At 36.9% G+C, this 25883-nt stretch overlaps 1 protein-coding gene across 1 annotated transcript in view, besides 1 other annotated feature; it reads left to right on the forward strand.

Moving 5' to 3' along the window:
• Positions 1–25883, forward strand: part of Smp_018460 (putative phosphatidylinositol 4-kinase type-II) — a gene marked incomplete at both ends in the record, with an annotated part of 27642 nt that continues 1759 nt past the window's right edge. The window contains 8 exons of the mRNA XM_018798934.1: positions 1–312; positions 1993–2193; positions 2966–3097; positions 7170–7323; positions 13774–13838; positions 14771–14876; positions 18883–19016; positions 24014–24073. Coding sequence (XP_018650773.1) covers positions 1–312; positions 1993–2193; positions 2966–3097; positions 7170–7323; positions 13774–13838; positions 14771–14876; positions 18883–19016; positions 24014–24073 — 1164 coding nt within the window. The remainder of the gene's footprint in view (positions 313–1992; positions 2194–2965; positions 3098–7169; positions 7324–13773; positions 13839–14770; positions 14877–18882; positions 19017–24013; positions 24074–25883) is intronic.
• Positions 3826–3867: a sequence feature (Short protein (Smp_197310, CCD78158.1) was converted to a misc_feature.).

A 25883-nucleotide genomic window follows, 5' to 3' on the forward strand; every position in this document is an offset into this window, starting at 1 on the left:
ATGCCATCCCTGGGTATTATTTCTGTTTACCGTGACGGCTTTCGTAACCATGCGCTAAAGGTTGATGTCGATGGCTTTTCGCTTGAAGATTTAAGCATGGCAGCACAAAATGATGAAAACGCTCCTCTTTTAGGAGATGTTAGTGATAACTTTTCTCCTGATACATATTCACCGCTTGTAAATGATATACATAATGACTCAGACTTCAACAATGTTTTACAAAGTGCTCTTCAAGCTATCGAGTCCGAAATATTGCCCGAGAGGATTTATCAAGGGTCAAGTGGAAGTTACTTTGTTAAGAATGCAAATGGAGTATGTTCATTGTTAAAAGCCTTGTTTTTCTCCTTAACCTAACGTCTAAATTTCCTTAACTTAAGGCAAGCTTTTTGGAACAAATGTGGTCTTTCTGTTGCATTCGCTGAAAAAGCAGACATTACATTGAGTACAAATATTAGATGTCATACAATGGTTTCCTAGTGACAAAAGTGTAGTATAATCTGTCCCAAGTGATGCAGATAATTTTATCCTTTGCATTTGCGGGGGAGATTTTATTTTTTCCAATTTCCCTGTGATTCTAGGTATCTTATTAGACTTAGTAGCTCACAGTTGTGGTTGTTTGTTATACGCCCCCAAATGCCCTGGTATGGTCGAGAGTGGGGAGAGTCCGCTCTCCCTCTCGAAATGCTCTCATATGGCCACGCAAATATATAGCCTCTGACAGGGAAGTCCTACTCACTGCCTTCTCGCGGCGGGGGTGTTGTTCACAAAAGTGAGAGGACGAAAAGCGAATGTCCGGCGCTTTAACCGGGTTGATGGACACGGAAAGTCCACCTAGGGGAGTTGGAAAACCCTGATTCCAAACCAATGGTGCACATGGGCTCCAGTATCCTGATGGAACAAATGGCGTATGAACCAATTGTTGGACACCGGCTACCATGGGACTGCATCTCCTCACGATGCTCCACTGCCTTGTGGATCAGACCTTTAGGTCAAAGGCTCCGGGTGTGGCCCCCTAAGAAAACCACCTGCTTCAGTTTGGGCACCTGAGCAGTATCACAGCCCTCACACAAATCAAATGAGATTTGTGCGGCGCATATTTATCTGGTGCTTCCTTGTACCAATAATTATGTGTTTAAATAAAACAAATAAATAAATGTTTGTTATACCCCTCTTTATTGCTTTATGGTAGCAGTTTTTATTTTAAGCATATCGTGGTTTTGAATATAAAAGGTAGGTGCGCAGTTTCGGGTTCAGGATTTCAACTCAAATTCTGGAAGGAGGATACATTTTCAGTGTTTATCTATTGTTTATGTATCATGAGATACTTTTAATGAGATCGATTGTCTCTTGAAAAATAGAAATAGTAAGTAGTCAGTGCCTCACTCGTAAAACTAATCAATGCGGCATGTCAGGTGTTGCTGTTGTGCTCTATTCTATCCTCCTTACTATCTTAGCTTCGGCAGTGGTTGGATATTCCACCCATGTTGCTCCAGGGCAGTAAATGGAGTACTATTTCAGGTTCCTCGAAGTGTTCCACAAAGTGATCCATCAACTTTATTTAGTATGTGATCAGTGACCCATGTTCTTTGCTAATAGTTGTCAGACGTAAGGGTTATGCCTTTCATTGTGGTAAGTAGTTTGAGTTAAAGAAACGGGAAAAGTAATTGTTACGTTCAGCCGTTACTAAATTTTTCCAGGCGTATTAATCTGAAACAGAATGTTTTTAGGTGTTTGACATTGCTAGGTAAGGAATTTTGCATATTTTTACTTGATGACATTCCCATTAGGAATATGTATGTCTTCACTAATTACAAGATGAAGTAAAGTAAATTTGCCCACTTACTCAGGCATTAGTTCTTACTCTTCGGATAAGAGATGTAATCAAGGTTCTAAAAATTGTAGCCCACTGTTATTTTACATACATCCATCTAATATTTAGTCTACATTTTACGTTCGTTACCAACAAATTATTTGAGAACGCACATTTTTTAGGAGAAAATTGCAGTATTCAAACCGAAGGATGAAGAGCCCTATGGGAAGCTTAATCCAAAATGGACCAAATGGATGCATAAACACTGCTGCCCTTGCTGTTTTGGTCGATCATGTTTGGTTCCTAATCAAGGTTACCTTTCAGAGGCTGGTGCCAGTCTTGTAGATCAGAGACTACGGCTCAATATTGTTCCTACAACAAGAGTTGGTTTTCGTTTGCAAATTTTTCATAATTGTATTTTTTTCCTGGTTGTAGTTAACAGGATGTAATTTTAGATAGTTTCTATGCATTATATGGAACTGTATTTCTAGTCAGTCAGTCACAACGTACAATCTGGTATGTATTTACATCGGTTCAAGTTGCCATACCCCATAAGCACAGAGAGATAGAACTGTGAGGCCAGGTCTCGGAATAGTAGATGTAGTAATAGTATCGGTGGTAGTAGGAAACAGTAGAAATACATTCGGAGAAAAACACATACGTTACTGAAATAAAAGCACACAAACAGTTGCGAAGAATTTAGAATCTCAGACTTTGGCGAAAGATAAGAAACGGATGTACCCGCTCCATCGCAAAAGATTTTGAGCCATCTCATTCAGAGTCTCCAATCATTGGTTATGGTAATCTCACAGACCCCAACCAGGTAGTCTACACCTATTAAGATGGCTAAGTTGAATGGTCAGTGACTTTATGAACTGATGCCATGTTTTGGTATTCGAGGATATTGATGTCTGACTGATATTGATGTCTAGGATTCTAATTCAGCATTAGCCATTTATTTCTGTTGTGAAGTGTTTTTTTACCAAGATGCTAGACTGTGGTAACTTTTTTAAGCTAAGAAGATATTATTTGGCTTCATATCTTGACATTCTTAATTTCTTTATAGTACCAGATTAATTACTTTTCAACTGGATTCCATTATGTGTAAAATTCTTGATAACACCTAGTTCGTAGCTCTATTTCCTTTTGTTTTAGGTTGTTCGTTTAGTAAGCGAAAGTTTCAACTACAGCACAGTTGATCGCGCAAAATCTAGGACTAAACAACACTTTGCTTCACGGTTCCCCGAGTTAGGCCGTCATTTCAACCGTCTTGGGCTTCCTCCAAAAGTAAGTTTCTCTTGACACATCAAAATGAATATGTTACACTATGTTTGATTCGCATAATATATATTTAGCTCCAACTATCTATACGCATGCTTTTTTGAGTTTTGCTTTTATTGTAGCTGTATGGGAAATTATTACTTCCAAAATCTAATCTTTTGATACATATGATGTTATTAATTGTTATCACTTGAACTAAGATTTAGTGTCGCGCTTTAAGTGTGATGGATTGCTGTTTTTATTACATGATTCTTCACGTTTTATCGTATCAGGGGCAGCAAAATGAAGTGAAACAACCCTTGTTTTCTTAAAAATTGTGATTTCTAATAACTTACGGGTTTGCACCTGTGAACAAGTACAATCAACAAGAAGTATCTGGAGATAACTAATGAGAAAATAGAATAAACTTGGTTACTTTTAATATCTAGGTTTTATTTCAAATAGCTCACCAGACTTTTCTAGCTGAGTTCGTGAATCCTTCAGATTTATATTCTCTCTTTTCATTTCGAAAATAAAACTATTTCACTTACCGTCTTGTTATCCTGTAGTGGATCAATATAATCATTTTAATTTAACTCTTTATGCATTGAAGTCACAGGAACTACGTCATCGATTTTAGTGTAGCCGTCAGCTGTTTGTTTGCAGAACATTGGTTTTTCGATTATGTTACTCATTACGTTTTAAACTTTTGTTCCATATGCTCAAATTTTCTTATGAATTATAACTTCTTGAATATGGACATACTTGTCAGAATTCAAGTATTTACTAGAATTTAGTTTGGATTTTTAGTGGTAGTTGTGTGTCAGTTGTATATTTTGTCTATTTATACCTTGTTCATATTGTGGGAAATCATTCATCCTCAAACTGTCATGTTTTTGATAATTCTTATTTAAAGGTTTAACGGACATTTGACTGAAGCCAAACAACAGGTCCCTGTGATGTACATGATTTCTGTTTCTGTCTGTCCGTAAAACATTCAATTGAAAATTGAGTTAGTTACTTGTAAGTGCGGTAAATGTTCACTGCCAGAAATAAATCAACTTGTTTTCCAGGACAATTTATGGACTATCAGTATTTGTTATCATCTTGGTCGTAGATTTCAGATTTTTAATTTTAGACTGTCTTTGATAAAATTAGTCAAAAGCTTACTTTAACCCTTAGGAATAAATAATGTTCATCGTTTATTAGTTAAGTTCCTTGCCACCACATTGTTATTGTTAGGATCTCTCTTATTACAACCCATCTATTCTTATTGCTTAGTATTCATCATACACTACTTCACTCAACTAGTTCCCAAATCAGAACACGATTTAACAGGAACGTAATCATATTCCAAATAAACAAGGCTAAGTGGGAGCAAGATTTACAGTAAGAAAAACGCTAGTGTATTTATAATTTTACGCGAAAAGATCCTCAAGTCTTCTCCAATTATTCTCTAGCACGGATTGGGTAAGAAATGACTAATCAGCGTATTATATTCATTATTTATTTGAACACACATATTGGTACAAGGGGGCACATAATAACAATGAAGTTTTAAAGAGATAGAGAATGTAAAGTTCGTATAACAAAAAAGAACAAGGGACAGAAATTAGTGTGTGAGAGTAAAATAATAATAATGGGAGAAGCAGTTCAATTAGGAAAAATACAACCAGAAAGAATTCTTTCAGTTAGAGAAATTACTTTCGCTTTTAGGATGAAAGTGAACGTTACAGCAATATTTCCACTGGCTTCTATTCTGAAGCCATGTCTGACAACATGTGTTGCAATCCTTCGGAAGCAGCTATGATCAAACACAGAGAATCATCTGACATCCTCAACTCGGGGAGACCAGGTTTCACAAGTATAGAGCAAGACTGCTCTCACCGACGCGTTGTAGATCCGACCTTTTACAGACAGACTAACATCACGAAGGCTCCAGTGATGGCCTAGATTGGCATAGGCCGCTCTGGCTTTTATTTTACGCGATTTGATCTCATCACTCACACCACCATCAACACTTATGCGGCTACCTGGATACACGAACTTCTCGACTACTTCTATCTGCTCGCCACCTAGGGTGAGTACAGGAACAGTGTCCTGCTTGTCTTGTGGTAGTACTTTGCACTTGAAAGGTGCAAAGTACATGTCATACCTACAGACACCGATTGCCAACTGATTAAGTGCGAATTGCATGGCTTGGGTATCATCGCACAGTAAGACAATATCATCCATATACTCAAGGTCGAAAAGTCTTCCTCCAGGAAACAGATCCACAACACCACTACCTACATCCATCAGAGCTGTTTCCATAACGTCATCGATAGCAAAGTTGAAGAGGAATGGTTAGATTGGGCAACCCTGCCTAATCCCACTGTTTGAATGGATTAGTGGAGAGAGGTAGTTGTATGCCCTCACTCTTCCTGAGGTGTTTGTATATAGGGCTTTTAATATGTTAGTAAACTTCTCAGGCACACCCTTCTTCAACAGACAATCCTAGAGAACAGTCTTGTCCAACGAATCGAAGGCGGCCCTAATATCAAGAAACACTACCATTGTGATAAGTATGACGATATCATAACATTTGGTGGAGGGTGAAAATATAATCAATATATCCCCGACCAGAACGAGAACCAATCTGCTTCTCCAGAGTTTATTTTTATCGAGTTCTTAACAACCTATGAAGTATGATGGAAGCCAATAGTTTGGACGCAATCGGAAGTAGACTTATCACCCATAGATGCTACAGAAATAACGTGAACCTTTTCTAAAGATGGGAACAACTATCGACTCACTCCATGATGTTGGAGCACTCTCTAATTGCCAGATGTTTGTAAACAACTTAGCCAGTTCCGTAACCAGAAGGTCTCCATTACCTTTAAAAAGGGCTGAAGGTAAGTCATCTGGGCCTGCTGATTCGTGGCTCGCTCCAACGCAATCGTGCACGGAATGTGATTTAATCCAATCTATATCCAGCTAACAATTATATACGCATTAACTATTTCCATATATATTTGACGACTAATATGGGCCGGTGACTAAGTTAACGAGTGTATTGACTGGAAAAGTAAAGTGAGTGCGTAGTAAGGACTTAACTTGTGAGATAATAGTGATGATACCTATTCACTTTTAAGGGCTTGTTTGAGTTAATATATTAACAGGCACTTGCGGAGCCATTCATTTAAAAGCTATTCGGTCAATTAATTTATTCTAATTTTTTAGTGTCAATAGTAGTGCATCGTGGATAGTTTTTGATATACTATGAGCCAATAGTGTTAATTTATCTTATATATTTATATGGGGATGTTTGACCATTTCCTTCTGTTTGACTGATCATAATATCATAATTTAAACAAAGTGGTTCTTCTTTTTAAATGGGTTTTAATCAGTGCTTTTATGACCTGACTTTATTGCAAACGATAATACATTTTGTTTGCATTCACATATTTTAATTGCCATTAAAAGTAATGACGTCGTGAGAGTTCACCTTTGTTACACTAAATAAGTTGTGTTTGTTTCTAAATGTGTAGACTGATTATTTAGATGTCAATTTGTATGTAAATTTGACGAATTCCGTCTAGTAAACTGAATATGTTTGAGTTGTTGCTTCTCTTGTGTATACACGAATTTTGTGGACTATAGAGCCGTGAACTCAAATTGATTTTTATCCTTGTATGTGTGTTTGAATATCTTAATAGAACAGACATCTAGCAGGTGGTTTCTGTCTTTCACTTTTTTCATTCTGACTTGTCATTCATTTTTATTTGTCTGTGATGTAAAGTTTGTTGTTTACATTGATAATGTACTTATCTAGCAGCTATTTTTTATGTACGTACATCTACTTTTGAATAAACGTTTCTATATGCATGTGCAACACCTTAAAAGTATTTCCTCCATATTTACGTAGTTTAGGAAATCAAAGAGCCATTTGTCAGAAGCTTACTAGTTAGGAATTAATCGTTGAAAAACAGTAATTATTGGCTAGTAAATATTTTTTAGTAGATATTAAGGGGAATTACGTTGCTTCTAACTATTATAGTAGGATTATTCAAATTCTGTTGCTTCATTTCTACTATTAGACATTTACTTTTTTCATCAGATCGGATCTTTCCAGCTTTTTGTTTCTGGTTGTCGAGATGCTGACTATTGGCTACGTCATTTCGATAATGAATCACTTCCTAAGCCTACAGCTTCAGAATTCCGATTTCAGTTTGAAAAACTTGTTGTACTTGATTATCTTATTCGGAATACAGGTATACAATAATCACGTCAGTTTTTATTTTGACAAGATGTTTTTGTTAATTAAATTTATTCCTCTTTCTAATCCTTATTGTTCAATCTTTAATCTTGTCCACCTTCATTGATAGTACTATTATTTCAGCTCCCTTGTTGTTCATCATGTTGATTTTATCTCGCTCTAGAGATATAATATGGCGACTTGGGCTAACATACTTATACCGAATTATTTGACTGACCAATTGACTGGATTTCAACTTAAGTTTATGTATGACTTCTAAAGTTGTAATAATACCTAAAAAGCATGTACAGAAGTTCTATTCCTTAATACTTTTACATTCGGTTGTCGTCTCCAATAGCCAGTCCGCAGCTTTTTCCCAGTAACTTGGAGGATATTAATTGGTTAGTAAGAAACTGATTCTTTTTATACATTAAGATTTTGTCGTACTCAGTCGAAGTTTAATGGATGACTTTAAGGTTTCATCTAGAGTTTTCGTCGAATAAAATCCGAAAGGTTTTCAAAAGAATGCTTTTGATATAAGGTTGTCTGAAAAGCTGAATCCCACTCAGATTGTTACGTATTGCTTACATACCATTTCCAGGTAAGATCTCATTGACCGATATGACAAGTCAATTCAATTTGTTTTCTGAATGTTTGAAGATCCAGTAGCTAGCTTTTATGGAATTGAAGTTGTTGGATTAGCATTAAGTAACTAGGTGGCAAGTGCACTTTGATTAGATCCTAGTTAATATACATTTATGCACTGTTCCATCCATGAGTCTACTGTAAGGACGGCCCGTCGGTAGACTCCCGGAAGCCCTAAGGAGCCCAGGAAGAGCCGCAGACATTCCATCCAATCACGGCTAGGGGAATGTTCTAGAAATGCCAACGTGGAGCTTCTCCATTGGATGGATTAGTTTGATACCTATGTGCTTATTGGTTGACCTAAATGGTAATTTACTTTCAGCCAAAAACTATAAATACACGAGATTTCTGTGCTATATTTTGACACTGTTTGGGGCAATAAACTTCCTGCTTACCAGTCTTTGTCTTCTCTCTTTTGCGACGTTTGCGGGTTCTATCGTTCAAGTAGTCAAGTAGTTCGCGGCATATTAAGAATCAAGGCTCTAGATATAACAACTGGCGACGGGTTAACTTATCAAGATGTCTATTACCTTCGACCAATTTGAAGCTTTTCTAGAGCGCCATGAAAAGCGGTTTGAACAATTCCAGATGCGCATACTCGAAACACTAACCCAGCAGATGAACCTCAATAAGAATGGACTTACAGATGTTTCTGCCAAATCGCATGCTGACTGTATCATTGATTCCATTCACGAATTTCATTTTGATGGTCTGGCTGGTGTAACATTCGAGTCTTGGTACAAGAAATATGAAGATGTTTTTAATGTTGACCTAGAAACTTTTGATGATGCCGCCAAGGTCAGGGTGCTACTACGGAAGCTGGGTACCATTGAACATGAACGATATACTAATTACATTCTGCCCAAGAACCCAAGAGATATTTCATTCGAAGAAACAACTAAAATTTTGTCGCAAATTTTTGGTGAACAGTCTTCCCTGTTCAATATTCGCTATCAGTGCTTGAAGATAGTAAAAGCCGGCAATGATGACTGGGTGCAACATGCTAGCATAATAAATCGTGAATGTGAGCGCTTTAAACTATCAGCAATGACAGAAGACCAATTCAAATGTCTTGTTTTCGTATGCAGCTTACAGTCTTCAGAAGATGCCGACATCAGAACCAGAATTCTAAGTAAAATTGAACAGTGTCCAAATATCACCCTTCAAGAGGTGACTACTGAATGTCAGCATCTGGCGAACTTGAAGCATGACACTTCAGTGGTAGAAAATAATGGTCGACTACCTTATGTACAGGCAGTAAGTGGGAAGCAAAAGCAGAACTCAACCATTAAGAAGCCTCCATCCGCATGTTGGTTTTGCGGAGAGCTGCATTACAAAAGGTTCTACCCATACAAAAACTACCGGTGCACTAGATGTCAGCTCAAAGGACATAAAGAAACATGTTGTAAGAAGAAGATGCACTGTCGTTCATCAAGTGTTCATTTCCGAAGACGTAAAAACTGTTCATCAACCAATAGAATAATGGTAGCACATACCAGAACAGAACATAATCGAAGAAAATATGTGACCTTAGAGATTAATGGACGCCGTGCTCGTCTACAGCTTGACACTGCTTCAGATATTTCACTGATCAGCCGCAAAACATGAAGTCATATTGGCAAACCCTCGGTGCTCCCTACAACTCAGTTGGCACACAGTGCATCTGGAGGAAAGTTAAATATTGTTGGAGAGATATATTGTCCAGTTAGAAAAGGTGATGTACAGAAGAACGCGAAAGTATATCTCACAGGAAGTCCAGGACTAGATTTGCTTGGTCTTGACCTAATCGAAATGCTACAGCTGGCTAACCAGCCTATTAATTATATATGTAGTCGGGTGAAATCGGGTGTACCCACTGAGCAAAACCTGAGAAACATGGTCCTCCAGAAACATAGTCAAGTATTCACCGAAGAATTGGGGGAATGCAGAAAGGTGAAAGCACTACTAACCGTAAGGCCGGGAGCAAGACCAGTGTTCAGACCTAAACGTCCCGTACCTTACGCAGCTCTACCAATTGTTGAGCAGGAATTAGAACGACTCCAAAGAAGCGGAATTATAGAACCAGTAAATTTTTCTGATTGGGCGGCACCAATAGTGATTGTTAAGAAACTTAACGGAAACATCCGGCTATGTGCAGATTATTCTACAGGACTAAACGATGCACTGGAAGCACACCAGTATCCATTGCCAGTACCAGAAGACTTGTTCGCGAAACTGAATGGAGGAAAGTATTTTGCAAAGCTAGATTTATCAGAAGCTTACTTACAGATTCCAGTTGCTGAAGAATGCAAGCATTATTTAACGATAAACACGCATAAAGGATTATTCCGATATAACAGACTTCCTTTTGGGGTAAAGACAGCACCCTCAATCTTCCAACAAGTCATGGATACCATGTTACAGGACATTCCTGGTACTGCTGCCTATTTGGACGATATACTAATTATGGGTACAGATTATGCAGACTTGGATAAAAAACTGGATACTGTCCTGAAACGGATAGAGGATTATGGTTTCAGATTGCGTGCTGAAAAATGCGATTTCTACATGGAGCAGGTACATTATTTGGGATTTATAATTGACAAGAACGGAAGGAGTCCTGCCCCTGAAAACATTAAAGCGATTAAGACAATGCTCCCACCAACTGATGTAACAACCCTGCGTTCTTTCTTGGGAATGATTAGCCATTATGGTGTTTTTCTCCCGGATCTGCACCGTTGGCGCGCACCGTTAAATGATTTGCTAAAGAAGGATACCAAATGGGTCTGGTCACGAGAATGTCAGGATGCATTTTCAAAGCTGAAAAAGCTGCTCTCCTCAAACCTACTGCTTGCACATTATGACCCAGCACTCCCTATCGTACTTGCAGCAGACGCATCGAACTATGGAATAGGAGCTGTGATCTCACATATTTACCCTGACCGGTCCGAGAAAGCCATTGCCCACGCATCCAGATCACTGACAGTGACAGAAAGAAACTACAGTCAAATAGAGAAGGAGGCACTAGCCATTATCTTCGCGGTTAAAAAGTTCCACAAAATGTTTGGTAGGCAGTTCACATTATTAACAGACCACAAACCCCTACTAACAGTTTTTGGGTCCAAGAAGGGTATTCCTGTTTATACAGCTAACCGCTTACAGAGATGGGCAACAACGCTCTTGGGATATGATTTCAAGATTAAATACCGTCCTACGACGAATTTTGGACAAGCTGATGCACTTTCCAGGCTGATTAGTTCCCAGACGAAACATGAAGAAGATGTACTGGTCGCCGCAGTAGAAGCGGAAGTTCAGGCTGTGTTAACAGATGCTATTGCTGCCCTGCCGATTACATACGAAAATATTAAAGAAGCAAGCAAAAGAGATAATACTTTGAAAACTATCCGCCATTTTCTACTCAATAAGTGGCCTTCAGAACGACTGCAAGGAGAGATTTTACAATACTTCCGTCGACGAGAATCTCTCACAATTGTCGATTCCTGTATCATGTTTGGCCAACGCATTGTCATCCCCAGCACTCTCCGAAGACGAGTACTCAAGCAGTTCCATATGGGGCATCCGGGTATGAGTAAGATGAAATCACTGGCACGAAGCTACGTGTACTGGCCTTCCATGGACCAAGAGATAGAACAATTGTGCCAAACCTGTGAATCATGCTTAGAAGCGGCGAAGAACCCAGTGAAAGTAAAACCACAACCGTGGCCGAAACCGGATGGGCCCTGGCAAAGATTACACGCGGATTTCGCCGGCCCGATACATGGAAAGAACTTTTTAGTCATAGTGGATGCCTATACAATGTGGCCGGAAGTATATGAAATGAGAAGTACGACGTCGGAAAACACAATTTCTAAATTATCAAGTCTATTCGCTTGTTTTGGCGTCCCAGAAATCTTAGTAACGGACAATGGTACTCAATTTATGTCTTCAACGTTCAAACGTTTTTGCAGCGAAAATGGTATACGGCACCTTCAGTCTCCCCCATACCATCCCCAATCCAATGGACAAGCCGAGAGGTTTGTAGATACGATTAAAAGAGCTTTGCTGAAGGGGGGAAGAGAGGGTAACCCGGAACAGGTGGTCAGAAGATTCCTAATGACCTACAGAGTCACACCTAACCCGGTGGTGCCAGAAGGGAAGTCACCAGCAGAATGTATGTTTGGAAGGAAAATCCGGACGATATTTGACAAAAAAATTACCACCCAAGAAAACAACGAAACCTGAACAAGAGTATCAGACGAGCGACCGCAGCTTGAAGGTAGGAGAGAAAGTAATAGTAAAATGGTATCAAGGCGGTCAGAAATGGAAACCGGGCGTCATAGAACGGCGGATTGGGAAGGTACTCTATTTAGTCCGGACAAGGGACGGGAAGTGTGTCAGACACATTAATCAGATTAGGAAAGATCATAGAACAGCGACAGATACACGACTACCGTTGCACCTGCTGGTGGATATAACGCAGGAAAGCCCGGAAGAATGCCGCAACCAAAGACTTAGAAAACGTAAAAGTGGAAACGAACAGCCGACAAGGGTGCTGAGTAGAAAAAGGAGAGCAACAGAAATGTTTCAAGTAGATCCTAAAAGTAAGTCATTCATCACAAACTTCAAAGGGGGGAGGTGTAAGGACGGCCCGTCGGTAGACTCCCGGAAGCCCTAAGGAGCCCAGGAAGAGCCGCAGACATTCCATCCAATCACGGCTAAGGGAATGTTCTAGAAATGCCAACGTGGAGCTTCTCCATTGGATGGATTAGTTTGATACCTATGTGCTTATTGGTTGACCTAAATGGTAATTTACTTTCAGCCAAAAACTATAAATACACGAGATTTCTGTGCTATATTTTGACACTGTTTGGGGCAATAAACTTCCTGCTTACCAGTCTTTGTCTTCTCTCTTTTGCGACGTTTTACGGGTTCTGTCGTTCAAGTAGTCAAGTAGTTCGCGGCATATTAAGAATCAAGGCTCTAGATATAACACTACTGACTAAAATTTAGGTTATTTCAAGGATAATTGTTGCTAAAAGAGTATATTCTTTCTTCAAAAAGTTAGACTATGCAAATGTTATATTATTAGTACGCGAATCCGATACATTACTATAGCAGATTAGCTGATTAATTCAGGAAAACATCTGGAGAACGTCTTCAGCATTCGATCCTGATGAATCAGTAGTAGTTTTCACATTTTTCAATGACTTGTTCCAAGTCAGTACTAAATTTAGATATGGGAAAAGCCATTATTTGATTTGACAACTGTTGTTTAGGGTCAAAAACAGTACATCAATATGCTTGATAATTAATTTTGTGTTTCTTTTAGAGTACATATAAATTGATGAAATTTTTTGGTAAAAATCAATTTTTCCGGTGAAAATTTCGTATTCTCCTTTGTCATCTGATTTAGTTCATATGCAATAGAGTTCAGAAACTTGTTCAAATGATTTTCGAAACACTATTAATTCTATATGTAGTTCTAATTGGTTCGGAAAGTTAATGATAGAAAATACACGGTGATTTTATTTTCTTGCAGCGTCAGATTTTACAAGCTATATAACATACTATGCACTCTGGTGTACCAGGTATTAGTACAACCGTAAACGAGTTTCAAAAATCAACCAATCATTTTTAACTACACAACAACACATGCACTATCATGCTGAGGTTCGATTTACTGTTTGATAAATTATGGTACTCATATTAAGGCTGCAGTTGTGTATTGTATAGCTGTAGGAGTGCGTTATATGTTTATAGATGGTGTGCGTAAGGAATATTTATTTCGTATTCTTGGCTGGGTTAAAAATAAATAAAATCTTATCTAGTTACTCTTTTTTAGATCGTGGGAATGATAATTGGCTTATTCGTTATCAAAGTTCAGAACTGAAGGAAGATACAGATGAGGTGAATTCATTGTAGCTTGAGGTTCATTTCTTATTTACGGATTATAAGCAATGAAATTTATTAATACCATATGATAGTTTAAATTCACTTGGTGTTGTTTATTTGTATCTTCCCATTGTTATTTAGGACTGCAATTGATCAGTTTGGATTCCACGGTTTGCCACTATCCATCTTCGCTTATAAAGCTTGTGACTTCAGGCAATATCGAGGCAGTCCATGCAGGATGCACATATGCCAACAAGAGACTCATCAATTGCAGTCCTAAATAACAATGGGAAGATACAAGTAAACAACACCAAGTGAATTTAAACTTCACCCCGTCGCACAAGCAGGTGGATATCAGGACTCAGTAGCTAAGTGAATAACACGATGACGTTTGAAGCGAACGGTACTAGGTTCGAGTCTCAGAGTGAACATCAACTCTGGGATGCAGGTACATCCAACTGACGAGTCCCGAATAGAACGAAACGCGCATCCTGGATTCCACTGCTAGCCAATATCCACCTTTGTTTATAAAGATTGTGACTATCTTATAGTTTGTTTTATGTTTATTTGTGAAAAAAATTCATCCTGTCTTTCAAGGTGGTTGCCATAATTTTCAAGCATTAGGGTGTTCTCTTAAGTCTGACTTTCGCCTCACGTTATACGCTGTGTTTAATCTTGGAATCTTCATTTATGCTAGTGATTAGTTGTTCCTATTACTTCTTGTTCTTTATCATCTATCTTCAAAGAGAGTTTTCCGGTTACATTCATTCCACTTTACATATATCATTTTAAGCAGATAAATGATATTTATTCAGTTGTATACTAACTGGCTTAAAACCAGTTATACGAGTCTATGCTTAGTTATTGATAGCTGTATGACTGCGAATACTACTTATTGCAAGGTTAATAAATTTTCTCTAATCATAAATTACATTTCATTGATTTAGACCAATAAGGATGATTGGGGTGTTGTTGATATGCCAAAAATAGAATTATTCGCAATCGATAACGGTTTGTCTTTCCCGTTCAAACACCCAGATGAATGGAGAGCATGTAAGTTCAACCTAGATGTTTTCGCAATTGATGGTTAGTGTTTTAATTGGTATATGGTGTAGATATATTTGATGTTCGATTAGAATTTTACTTTTCAGTTGAATTTAAGGAATTTTACTCTTATTCATTTCATTATTAGTGTGTATATGAATTGGGTTCATACCCCAAGTAAAACAAACTGAATAAACCCCTTAGAAAATAGAGTTTTCAAAAAAAATTTTATATGGTGAGCAGCTAATTCCTGCTAACCGCTTTTTCAATACTAAATTAGGGTCTGATCTAACACAACTATCCTCTGTACTATGAAATTATATGTCATAAACTAACGACTTCAATCCTTTGGATCCGTTCAGACGGGGGCACACGCTGGTTAGTAGGATAACCATTGAAGCGACTGACCTAAAACTTGTTTAAACTACATAAGCCAAAGCTTATAGAATTACTTAATGCTGCTACCCCAGTAAAGCTGGTAATTTCAGGGGGACAGTGGTGATTAGGCACAGTAAGCCGTTGAACACAATGAGCTTGGTATTGATAAGTTTGTTAGACGTAATAGAAAACTGTTTTGATCAAATGGTTGTATATCCAAAGTTCTACGGCTAGACTAACGTCTCAACTGTGTTAACGATGATTCAGATTGACAAATATAGCTCTTATTTATTTATTTATTTAAACACATAAATATTGGTACAAGGAAGCACCAGATAAATATGCGCCTCACAAATCTCATTCGATTTGTGTGAGGGCTGTGATACTGCCCAGGTGCCCAGACTGAAGCAGCTGGTTTTCTTAGGGGGCCACACCCGGAGCCTTTGACCTAAAGGTCTAGTCCACAAGGCAGTGGAGCATCGTGAGGAGATGCAGTCCCATGGTAGCCGGTGTCCAACAGTTGGTTCATACGCCATTTGTTTCCTCAGGATACTGGAGCCCATGTGCACCATTGGTTTGGAATCAGGGTTTTCCAACTCCCCTAGGTGGACTTTCCGTGTCCATCAACCCGGTTAAAGCGCCGGACATTCGCTTTTCGTCCTCTCACTTTTGTGAACAACACCCCCGCCACGAGAAGGCAGTGAGTAGGACTTCCCTGTCAGAGGCTATATATTTGCGTGGCCATATGAGAGCATTTCGAGAGGGAGAGCGGACCCTCCCCACTGTCGGCCGTACCAGGGCATTTGGGGGCAAATATAGCCCTAGCTTTGATTTAATAAGAATTAATTGTATATTTTATTCCACCAAGTCTAACAGGGATACGTAGATATACAAAGTTGTAAGTATTCCTAACTTCCCACCATCAAATGAGAGAGAAGCTATAGGCTCCTATCATTCCTGTACAAGTGTATTTCTTTTCGATGATACAAGATTGATGTTACGCTTGCTGAAAATAATTACTCACTGAGTAAGTACGACTAAACTAACCTTTACAGTACAATGTAGCAGAAAGATGTAGTTTTTATACTAGAAGTCTTTTTTCATATTTATGTCTCCAGAATGCCCATGTATGACGAAAATATAGATGAGTATATGACATGTTGTCGTGGTATGAAAGAAAGCTGCAAAGGGCTGGTTTCTGTTGGTCCTTCACGACTCCCTGGCTGGGGTCCAAGAGATGGTGTTAGATACGCTATCGGATATGGCTCAGAATAAAAGCCAATGACAATCCTGCTGTAGTCTTCTTTTACTTTCTTCATAAAGAGCGGTCATAACCTCCTTAACTGAAAGAGTTCTTCTTGGTTGTACATTTCAGTTTCCCCCATCATTACTCGTTTTTTAATTATATGCATCTTACCCCTTTTCTCTTCCCATTCTCATTGTTTTGTGTGGCGCATATATATCTGGTGCCCCCTTGTAACAATATTTATGTGTTTAAATAAATAAAATAAATGAAAAGGAAACAAATAGAGCGAAGAAATTTCTTTTCAATTAGTTTTTCATCATGGCTCTACACTAATATATATGTATATATATATATGATTTACAATAATTAAATAACACTCATGGAGTAGATACGTTGCGTAATAATTATATAATGACATCGATTATAAACTAACATTAATTGGAAGAGAAGGATTAATACTAATCAAAGTTATTATTCGAAAATCAATCAGTTGCTATGTTGCATAATACATAAAAAGAGAAGAAAGAACTAACAAAATATTTTGATGAATGGTCAGTAATATAGTAGTTATGTAAGAATCAAGAGACGAATGAAGAGAATAAGTAAAATACAAAAATACAAAAAATGGAAGGAATAAGATAATAGAACTCTTAATCCCCTTTACCTGTCCTTTGGAATGTTGGTGAAAAGGGACGATACATCTAATGATATCATAAATTTATTCTTGAGCGATAGATTTTTTATATTATTAACAAATTCAAAGGAATCCTTGACACTATGTTTAACAATTTCCTGAATTCGCCACATCTATGTTTATTTACCAATTCAACTGCTCCTGTGGAGCCAGTTATATAGGGCGTACAATTCGGCAAGTTCGTCAACGAATAACAGAACACCATCCGTCGTGGTTGACCAAAGGACAGGTAAAGGGGATTAAGAGTTCTATTCTCGCTCACTAGGTGGACACAGGTCATCAGGTTGAACTGAATAAAGCTTTTAAGGTTACCTACCATATTCCATCAAATTTGCCACATGGTTTACGAGTTCGTCTATTACACATAGCTGAAGCCATCGCAATTCATATTCACAAACCGAACCTTTGTATCCAAAATAAGTTTGTACAACCACTCTCGCTACCTTGGCCATCGGTATAGCGGAGTTTGTAGCAGAATTTCGGTAAACAATTATCTTATTCCTTCCATTTTTTGTATTTTTGTATTTTACTTATTCTCTTCATTCGTCTCTTGATTCTTACATAACTACTATATTACTGACCATTCATCAAAATATTTTGTTAGTTCTTTCTTCTCTTTTTATGTATTATGCAACATAGCAACTGATTGATTTTCGAATAATAACTTTGATTAGTATTAATCCTTCTCTTCCAATTAATGTTAGTTTATAATCGATGTCATTATATAATTATTACGCAACGTATCTACTCCATGAGTGTTATTTAATTATTGTAAATCATATATATATATACATATATATTAGTGTAGAGCCATGATGAAAAACTAATTGAAAAGAAATTTCTTCGCTCTATTCGTTTCCTTTTTATTTATCAAATGTCAAAATGGGAATTTTCACTTTATTAAAATAAATGCCAAAATTCTGTAATATGTCGTAAATCCATTGCTAGTTCAAAACGATATCGAGAAGTTACTGGAGTTTTTGGTTCTACGTGAAATATTTGAGTATGGAACGTCCAAACAAACTTTTATCTAACAAACAGTTAAACACTTCAGTTCTATTTAGCGAATTGGAGGGTTCTCTAATGTCAAAACACAAAACTGTTAGGGAATCAGTTTCTCCTACATTTTCCAATATCTCATTTAAAAAGTGCCAAAAATGATTCATCTTCATAGTGTTGTACAGCGCCTTATCCATTGTTTATTACAGTTTCTTTTAAAATTTATCTTAACGGTTACGTTTTTGGGTTTTCCTAAACTCTTCCAACCCTGACGTCTATCGTTCAGAAGAGATATTTGATTGGATGTTGGATTATCCCAAATTTTCATAGGTAGCATAATTTGTTAGTCGGATTGTAATGGATTCGTTCGATCAATAAACTAATTGATTAGAGTTCACGGACATTTTTATGCAAAAGTTGTTACTGGTTTGAAAAAAAGTTATCAGAGACTATTAAACACATAGTATCACTAGTTTCATGACCAAATGTATACTGAAGGTTGGTTAATTAATATTCCTCGTTAATTATTTTTCTAGTAATTACTACTTGGATTCATCCTATGAATCCGAAATCAGATCTGAAACACTCCCATTCTCTGAGCAATGATGCCATGAATCGTTGTTGTACTCAAGTTTTCCTATTTTATCCCTATAAATATAATGTAAAAGATCGTCCTACTGTATTATTTTTAAATGCAGATCCTTTTTATTGGGCTTGGCTTCCTATGGCTAAAGAGCCATTTTCAGATGCAATCAAAGAAGCTGTTCTTCCATTATTATCTGACATGCACTTCATCAATAGTCTAGTTCGTGATCTTCATAATTTGTTCAAAGTAAGTTATTTTATTCTCTATGAGATTTATTGATTCATAATCATTTTCATAGATTTATTGACATAAACGTTTTTTGCAATTAATGAACTAGCTAATCAGTTTACATTGACGATATGTAGTGGGTGATAGTAGGTACACTTAAGTCATCTGACATTAATAAGTTGATTTTTTTCCATTTCTTCTATTTTAAGAATATTTATTTGTCAGTACAGAATTTAGAATATATTTTCATTTAAAAAGATCTTGGGGGGGGGTTTGGTCAAAACTTTTTCAGTAATATGTTTTAAAGGTTTTGCTCTGTTTATTGTTTTCTGAATAAATGGGCATCTCTGCTTATTAGTGTATGCTAGATATGAGTTTGTAATAATCAGGTGCTTTTTTGAAAGTACTAATACGATGAAATTGAATGCACATACACTCACCTGATCTAATGCTATTACAGTAGGAGAAATGGATGTTTTTCATTTGTTTAAGGCCTCTCTTTTCTTAGAAAAAAGTCTTGTAGTTTTACAATCAATAGTTTTGTAATGTGTCCTCAGGAAAAACAATCTTGATTACTGTTTGTTCACGATTATAGTGTTGCATAAAATTTTGTGTTTTTCAGTTCATAATGTGAAGTGATGATTTAAGAAAACTTTACAAAACACTTGTTTACTTTTTTGACAACTAGTCAAGTATTAGGGAAAGATTTATGACTTTGTTAACTTAATAGTACACTATTTGTACTGTGTTGGTGCTTAGAGAATGTAACAACTTTGTTGGAATATTACTAAATTTGTTCAGATTTAGTATAAAGTAGTTAAAAAGCAGTTGAGTTTATCCCTGATACGCTTAGTGTCTTTCTTCTTCTCCATATTAATCTAATTTACGGTTCCAATTATGCGAATTATCTTAAGGAGTGGAATATATACTGTTATGTTCTTTTTTTTCCGCAAAATTTCCGTCGCCAATTGTTATGTTGTTATGGCCTATTAACTATCAAGTGATACGGTCGTCAATTAGAACACCGACTTACTGACCAGACCAATGACGCATAAACCAGTACGAACAGTCCAGAGTCAACTCTGAGTTCTTATTGGTCCATCGAGATAGTAGCTTCTGGCCTAACCCATCTGGTTTGGTCTAGAACATTGATATCAGCCTCCGCTATACGAATCACATATTTTAGACATAATTGGTTTATATAGAAACAAACCAGACCACATCATACCATAAAATAGAAAATAACAATTATCCAAGATCAGTACGAAAAGTGGCTGTGATTGTGAGATACTGTAACTAATAAATTGGGAATAGTAAGTCGTATAGTAGTAGTCAACAGGTCAAATGGAAGGAATATGAATATACATATGACATAGTTACTTAATAGTTATACAATAAGAATAAATATAATAATAGTCCACAAATAAATCCTAGAGGTTACTATTCACCTATTTTTCGTCTCGATATAACATATCCATGTATAACACATTATCATCTTTATATTATATGTATTGAGTATTATTCTTAAATTGTTGATTATCTAGATATGAGAATGAGTATTAGTTATGTGAATACAAGTTCCAAAACTTTCATCCTAATATTATTGATCTATCAACTCATTTACCGGGTACAGATTTGTATGGTTGATTTCAAGTCATAATACGATTGTGAAAACTAGTTATATTATCCGGTTGCGCGAGTTGATATACGCAGAGCAGGGCTCGGACTTTGAACTTGGACGCTGAAAATCGAACACTTTAGTCACTGATCTACTCTTGTGATCCTGATAATAATGCTTCATTAGACGTCATCGTGACATAATTACAAAGTAATTACTCAATGGCTTATCGATTTTACATTTAACTTTGGTTACCCTTCGATGATTCTGAACACACTTATCTAACGAATATCAGTGGGGATTTTCAGTGAATAAACTTAGTGACCTTGTTAGAATTAAATTATCTCTAGATGGCAGGTGACTAGTCAACATGATATTGACTATTGATAACTGGATTTTATTAAATGCATATAGTGTTAAGTGCATTGCGATCTTGATATAAAATTAATAATTTAAATGGTTCATAGGACGCTATTGATTATTATTACTATTATTATGACATGTGTCATTCTTGTTGTATATCTAGTTAATAGATATAATACGGTAAAATATGTGCCTAATTTTACCTGTTGAACTTAACAGTATAAGTAAAACACATGATGAATTAAGTTTATTTCAAATGAGTTTTAAAAACCAAGAAATAATTAAATAAGAAATTGTAGGTCATTCACTCGACATCAAGTCTGTGATAAGTGTATTTTGATACAAGTTGTTACAATTAACGCCAGTAGAATGTAGGGAAATTAACAGGATAAAAAGGAAAAGAATATAAATAGTCATCACAAATAGAGGATATGTAAAACTGGAATATTAATTACTGATAGTAGAGAAATAAACAGACTGGACAACCGGCCTTCATGAATTTCATTCATAGTTTTTAACCATTGGTTGCAGTTTCCTTTTCGAACTGGAACAACAAATGTGCAGCTTTGTATATGGCTGAAAAAATATCAGTCATTGTTTCAATGAAGTGAACTCTTTTCATACTATGCTCTCTCAACTTCTCCAATACTCCCTTGGTTAATCATCATAATCCACTGAGGTAGCCCATGTTTAAACATGCACATCATATCGTAATACTATTTAGTTTATGCAAGTTCACGATTTCACCAACATATTTCCACCTTTGTTGCTATACTCTGTTCCTGATATCAATATAACTCACTTGATAGTCGCATTGCATTCAATAAATACTTCAAAGATGGCTATGGTTGGATTCCTCCAACTGATGCATGTACTCCATCCAGATGAAACTGTGTTGTAGGTACTTAGAATAATAAAAGCTAAATTATTTTTTAGTATTCTTGCTCTCCAATTGGTAGTTGGATATTTATCTGTACACCTGGTAGCACAAGTTGTTGTTACACATGTAGATGTAATGAAGCTTTGATTATATTTTTAGTATAGAACAAAATGGCATTATCACTTTTTAAAATAATTTCGTTTGCTAATTAATATTCTCTTATTCTCGGATCTTTGTAAGTCCATTAAAATCTTTTTGACAAGGTATTTAAATACATGTTGTTTTATCTAGTTTACTTGGGACTCCTCAGCAGTGCGCATCCACGATCCCGCATGTGGGACTCATTCTAGGACAAAATGCCCGTCCAGTGCTTTCAGGTTTTCAATAGTGATCTTACTTAGATCGGTTTATGATTTCAATGTAATTCAACAATCTTTATAACCCCATACTGAAACTTATGTGATTGTAGTGAACGAGGAATCAGGTGGGGAAAACCATACATTAGATACTTCATTTGGAAATCTTCCATCAGTTGTCTTTTAAAAACTTCACCGTTCCTTCATTCCTGCTGTTATTAAAATTACTCTCTGTTTACATTCCTGTTCTCTTCAATTCGGTCTTCTCGACCTTCTTCTGCCAGGCATTCCACTTCTGATTGGTTTTGTGGTGTGGGCTACTTATATCTACTTATATATCGTGAGTCAGGAATAGAATATCTGGCAGTAGAAGGTTTAGAAGATTGGGAAGGGAAGAACAGAAACAGAAAGCAAATAGTGTGGAAACCGAGGAACAATGAAGCCTGAGACAATTAACGAACATCTTGCTAATGAAGTATCAGAGTTTGGTTTTTCTGTTTTATCAAGCAACTTTGTAATTTGTGCTAAATACATAATCGGTTGTCCTCACCTGCATTCTCATTCACTACATTTGGTGTCGCTGCCAACCAGGAAAGGAAAGGGTGGTGTTCTGCATACGCCGCTGCGGGCTTGGAGTTGAGGTCTGTGCGGAGAGGTGACGTCGAGTGGAGTGCTCTGGCGAGTGGCGTTCGATATAGCGAGTGCTGTCGACGGAGAGGAGCGGTGGGACGTGAGACTGCTGGGCGGACATCGGATGTGGATCGCTCAGCAGGCCGGTGGAACACGTGTGTTGAACGTCCCAGGTGCCGGGTAGATGTCGTATGTTGGTACCCCGGCAGGTCGACGGAGCTATGGAGGTCAGCGCGCCACAGACTCAACATTTTGACGGAGTGTGGCACAGACTGCATCAAAAGAAGAAAGTGGCACGGCGAGCAGAACCACCGTAAGAACGAATGCTTTAAAGGGGGATGAGTGTGGTGTGGGTTACGTATATCTACATAAGTAGTATATGGTGATGGTTAGGCATTGATTGTATTTCAGCAAAAGATCGATAAGGAAAGATCGGGAACGGAGTGCGATCTGTATGAAAATGCATGAATAACAATAATCAGAGACAATGGACTGATATTTGCCGAAGGAACGGTCAAGATTGAGACAATTGTTTGATAGTTTGCAAATTAACTGTTTACTATATGGTTGCCAGATTTTAGTGAGATAGTCTGTAAAGTACGTGTCAAATACATTTGATTGTCCCCACTCGTTTTCTTGTTCACTACAATGTTACATACTATTCATGTCTGTCAACATAAGTAGCATACACCGCATGCTCACTAGTGATTAGATTCAAGAGGAAACTTCCAGCGTTCTAGTGAAAATTCGTGACCAGTGGCTATTAATTCGTGTCAGATGTGAGGCCGTTACTCACCAAAGACAGTGAAAGATGATCACGCGATGTCGTGGATTGAAGTTAGACATTAATGCCGTTGAGTTCCGATTGGTTGGTTTAGAGGTTAAGCGTTCTCGCGACACTGAATGCATTGGGCTTGCTTCTGACTTTTGGGATTGTGGATGCTCACTGGTGAGGAGTCTCATGCTGAGACGAAATGTCCTCCCAATGCTTCCAGGTTTTCAATAGTTGCCTAACCTTGGTCGGTTCATGATTTCAGTATTTTATGTTATTTAGTTTACTCGAGTAATTTAAATATTAACCAACTACTGATGTAATTTAAAGTTCTGTTTTCATAATGTACTTTCGGTTGTTATTACATGTACGTCTTCAATTCAATATGCATTTTAGATTGATCCAGGTTTCGATTTATCTACTTTTCACAAACAAATGTCCGTTTTACGTGGTCAGGTTAGTTAATTGTTAATTGATTATTTATTAAAATTTGTATTTGGTGGCTTAATTTAAGTTGAATTTGAAAAAGTCACCATAAATTGTGTTGATTGAAGACTTCTATAACATTGTTTCTCTCATGTTATAATGTGAATAGAAAAATGCTGAATTATGAGTGTGATTCCTTTTTTTCTTCACTCTGTTTATCTCTCTTTGTTTTGTCATGCAATATAATTATTAAGACTAAAGAATTCGTCCATCTAAAAACTATTGACTTTTTATTTTATTCAATAAAACTTCATTTTCTGTTGACTAAGTAGTTTTTTGTTGTTGCATATTTTGTCGAATCATTCGGAATCTTAAATGTCTATAATTCATGTATATTAATTTGGTAGTCCCATTTGTATTTTAATAGGACGATATTGATTGAGTCAATTATCATGATATTAACTTCTTCCATTATTTTAATTGACAGAAATTTTGTAAATAAAAAATCATTAGGTGTTCCAGCTGTAGTATTTACGTGTTTATGATGTTATTTCAGTCGCTAGCCTTTGAAAATACTCCTTTGGACAAATATTTTTTGAAGTGAACAGGGTCTATCTGTCTAAACAGTGTCAATGTTTATTCTAAGTAAAAGGATGTGCGTTACTGTTGGTAGTTTTATGGAATTTACAGAAATCGTTGTTCGTGCACACTCATTTTAAATGTATTTTGGAGTTATAAGGGATTTCTTGTCACTGTGTGTCGACAATTAACGAGATATACAGCTGCACCAGTTTGTAGACTGCTGAGATGGTCTAAAAATTTCAGAGAAACCATATGGTGACACGTTTATAAGGGATGATCAGAAGTAGAATTGCTGAATAATTAAATGTTATAACCGCCAAATTCAACGTTTAATTAGGTTGTTGGAGGTAGTTGACAGAAAACCCTTCTAGACCCAGGTTTCGCACTAGCTGGGATTCGTCAGCAAAGTGGGTACTGATGCTCTGTGTGAAATCCGGATTTACATTGCCCAAGTGCATTGCTTGAGATATCGCCACCAAGCTATTCTGACTGCAGTTGGCCTCTTATAAGACTGAAATATCTACAGTTGATTGATGGAATTCAATCATCAGTAAATAACTAAAGAAATATAATATTGGTCAATACTCCATGATCAATCAGTTTTAAATATTCGATCATACTTTGACGACTTCAGTTGTTTATTATTTCTAAATGTTATTCTACTCTGTTCTGATGATTATTAACTCAGTCTTCACATTTGTTCAGTATAAAATTCGTCCGAAGTTAATAATATTTTAATGTAGACACTGATTAGTAGAAAACCTATATAGAGTTATTTTTCCGATAAAATTTATGTGCTTCACAGTCACGGGGTAGGCTTTGTCTTCCTAATATTTAGAGACTGGGTCAAGAGTATTGGGAACACAGTATTGAAGATATGTTCACCATTGCAGTGTATTTTGGGTTGAGAAGTGCAAGTTATAGCAGTCCCATTTAGTTTCATTTCAGCTTATAACAATTTTCTTATCTAGGTTATAAACAGTAGCAACTGGTATTTAAGAAAAAATGTCAATTGAAACATTGGAAATTAAGTTCACTTAGTATTGTTTGTTTGGATCTTCCCATCGATGTGTTTAGGACTGCAACTGGTCAGTCTCTAATTGGCATATGTACATACTGTGCGTATTGCCTCGATATTGCCTTAATTCGCAAGCATGGTAAGCAAAGATGGATAGTGGCTAGTAGTGGAATCCAGGATGCGCGTTTCGTCCTATTTGGACTCGTCAGCTGGATGTACCTGCATCTCAGAGTGAACATC

The sequence above is a fragment of the Schistosoma mansoni genome, chromosome 3 (assembly GCF_000237925.1).
Source record: "Schistosoma mansoni strain Puerto Rico chromosome 3, complete genome".
Classification (NCBI taxonomy): Eukaryota; Metazoa; Platyhelminthes; class Trematoda; order Strigeidida; family Schistosomatidae; genus Schistosoma; species Schistosoma mansoni.